Genomic DNA, 3,416 nt, shown 5'->3' on the forward strand with positions numbered 1-3,416 from the left:
CGAACCATTTAAACCAAACCATTTAAGAAGTATGAGAAACCAAACCATTTAAGCCAAACCGTTTAGGAACAATTTAGAACCAAACCAAAGCATTTACGAAAAAATCAGAACCAAACCAAACCATTTACGAAAAAACCAAAACCAAATCAAACCAAACCACTTAAAAAAAATGTAACAAAAGACATTGCAACATCTAAACTAGAACCAGAGATTCGTTAGACATAATAAACATAAGTAGAGGTTAGATAAACATAAAAACAAAACCAAAGCAAATAATAATAAACAAAACGAATTAGAGAAAGAAAAACAGAAATTTAGACATTTTAAATGTTTTTGAAGAAGAATACCATAATAATCAGAAATTTTCTGATATTAAAGTTTTGTGGAGAATGTATAGATAATACACAAAAAACTAAAAGTTTTTTGGAATGAAATCCTAGAGCTTATGACCAACAATCGATCATATACAGTTCACGTCAACATTTAAGTTTGTATCCACCATTTACAACAAAGTCAAAAATATAAGAAAAATGTGAAAAACCTCTACATAAACTAATGCTCCTCTTTTAGTTTCCAGTGTTTACTTTTAGCTTGAATTACGGATTCCTGGAAGTATAAAATAATTAAAAGAAGTAATTAGTAATAAAATAAAATAAAATAAAAAAAATAAAAAATAAAATAAAAACAAATTCGTAAAAGTATGCACTAAGAAATTACAATGTCTTCGAGGATCTCCAATTGCAACTTGCATTTCATGGACTTGTGAAAAAGTATCATGATTCCTGTACCATGTACATATAAAAAACATCAAATAAGTAAAAAACTAGTAATGAAAAATAAACTTAAAGAATGAATTAAAAGGTATGCACACCTTATCTCCCATGATTATCACGTAACATGTTATCTATTACCTCGTCTTCACCAATAACATCATCTAGATTAAATTTTAGTTCTTCATAAGCCATGTGAAAGTTATCTGTTATTTGAACATCCGATTCTTGCAAAACTTGCATCCATGATTGAATACACATTTTGGCCTTGAATGTGCATGAATGTAGTTTGATCCTATCATCAAAGGTCATTTTTGCAGGTACTGATGATGCTGGTATAGCAAGGTAATCACATGCCATCCTATACAGTTGTGGCATTGCAGATTTATTATCATGCCACCATTCTAAAGGATCCTTGTCTGTGCTAGCTAAAGGAAGTCTTATGAACTGCTCAATTTCTGATCATGAATCAGAAACAAGACTTTTATTGTGTACACCCATTAACCTCCAAATTTTAGAGTTATTATCAATAGGTTGTATTGTGGTTGAAGGTCAACACCACTCGAGAATGAGTGGTAATGGGACTCAATCATGCCTTCAACCAGCTTAATATCCAACTCTCTTTCGATATGGTCATTTGGAATAGGCAATCTATAAAGGAATGAAAAATATTATTAAACTCAAATAAAATATCAGAAAGCATGAAGACAATTGTAAAACTTAAAGGAAAGTATTACCTGGGATCAAGAAACATTGCAATGCGCGATGGAATAGACTTTAACGATTCTTAATACTTAATTAAATATTGTAAGCAGTTCTCAGACGCTTTTTGAAGCACCTCTTGTGTGAATCTAGATGATCTCGGAAGTGAAGAATCTAAAAACTGATTACAATGATTAAGTAAAAAATTATAAGCTAGTGATGCTAATGATAATGTAGGATATCTTGATCCTCCTAGAAAGGTAGAAACCTCTGCAGGTGTTTCTAACCATTCCTCCATAGCATGTATGTGACTCCAATCTTCTACGGTCAAGACATAACCATTGAAATCACTTGAAATGGTTAGATCTGAAACTGTAAAATTCAATATATCTCTATCCTTGATAGCTTGCCTAAATATCTCCAAAGTAGAATTCCATCTTGTAACAACATTAAGCCTTGGAGGTTCCTTTTCACGATGTTCAACCATCATAGCATACTTCCTATGAACTTCCCTTCGAACCTTGCTAGATCTAATAGTTTGGAGCACTGTTCTCAACTTTTTCGTTGAGGGTGAGATAATTTGTAATGCTGACTTGATGCCCAATTGAAAAGTGTGCACCATACACCTTAACATGTGTGAGGGAGCTAAAATTTCCTTACCATGTTCATTTTGTAACAACATGCTCAATTCCTTTGCAGCCATTTGTGCATCACTAGCTCCATAAAAAATTGTAGCTAATAATCGACTTGAAATATTAAAAGATCCAAGTCGACAAAAGAGGGCATGTGCACAACGTTTCCTTGATCCAACACCTGGAAATACATGCATAAAATCCAATAGCATGGACCTTGATCTTGCTGTCTCATGACATGCCCAATGAAGTGTCACTGAGTAGAAGCCCTTTAGACTACTATTTGATCAACCATCAAAAGGAATAGAAAATCTTGATTGACTTTTTGATATCAAATCTATCACTTGATGGTGCAACACCACATACATTTCTAAGATGGAACGTTTAATCGTGCGCCTTGTCTTCATTTGATATCCAGGTACAAGATTGTGTACGAACTCTTTAAATGCATCTGATTCCACATGTGCATGGGGCAAAGTTCCCTTGACAATATACTTCGTGATGAAACAATCAATTTTCTTCTCTAAAACACGATATACTTTAGTAGACTCTATAGAAGATTGAATAATCTTCGAAATACCTGAATTTTGATTTGGTTCGTCTGATAGATGATGCTTTTCCGTTAAATGCTTAGCTATAGTACCTGTGGATGTTGTTGAAGACCAACAAACATGACAATGATGGCATCGTTGTCGAGGTGTGCCATTATCCATATAAGATATGATGTGAGCATCTGTCCATGATGTACGTTGCCTTTTTCTTGACATGCTTGTTTGCCCATGGCTAACATTAATTGATGATGAGTCCATCGCTGCATGAGTTTGAGAAGATGATTCCATTTAATGTTGTCCCTATAAAACATAAAAAAGAAAGCATAGTTATGTATATAATACACATATTTTGTCCATAAGATAATAACTTACTAACTACCATGACTATGACTCATATATGCATGATTGCATCCTCTTATTAATTAAAATGGTCATATTGCATACACACATCTACCACATATTCTTTATCACACCCTATAAGCCATGTGCATGCATGTTCATATCAAATTGGGAAGTAGGAATAACTAACTGCCTCTTCTTGAATTTGTTTAGTGCTGAAAATTGGCAACAGAACATAATAGGAATACATGGTTTAGATAATCAAAATAGACGATCTCCTTTTGCATAGGCAAGCAAGACCATACAAACATAAGGCTATGCCATTAATAGCAATAGTAAACAACATTGTATGTACTGAGCAAATACAATGCAAACAAGTTAAAAAGCTCACAAAAACTACTAGATTCGAATGATCTCAAGCA

At 33.3% G+C, this 3,416-nt stretch overlaps 1 protein-coding gene across 1 annotated transcript; it reads right to left on the reverse strand.

Annotated features, from left to right (window-relative positions):
- Positions 1-552: 552 nt before the first annotated feature.
- On the reverse strand, positions 553-2,913 carry LOC147854513 (zinc finger BED domain-containing protein RICESLEEPER 3-like). Its single transcript, XM_087331558.1, has 7 exons — positions 2,471-2,913; positions 1,741-2,383; positions 1,565-1,653; positions 1,276-1,421; positions 893-1,228; positions 718-782; positions 553-606 (listed from the first exon to the last, which is right to left on the reverse strand). Exons 1-7 carry the CDS (start codon positions 2,911-2,913, stop codon positions 553-555), a joined length of 1,776 nt encoding a protein of 591 aa, XP_087187684.1.
- Between the last annotated feature and the right edge of the window lie 503 nt (positions 2,914-3,416).

This window comes from Azolla caroliniana, unplaced genomic scaffold (assembly GCF_043228905.1).
Source record: "Azolla caroliniana isolate FFs.n. ecotype wild unplaced genomic scaffold, voAzoCaro1.0.p SCAF_15, whole genome shotgun sequence".
NCBI classification, from domain to species: Eukaryota; Viridiplantae; Streptophyta; class Polypodiopsida; order Salviniales; family Salviniaceae; genus Azolla; species Azolla caroliniana.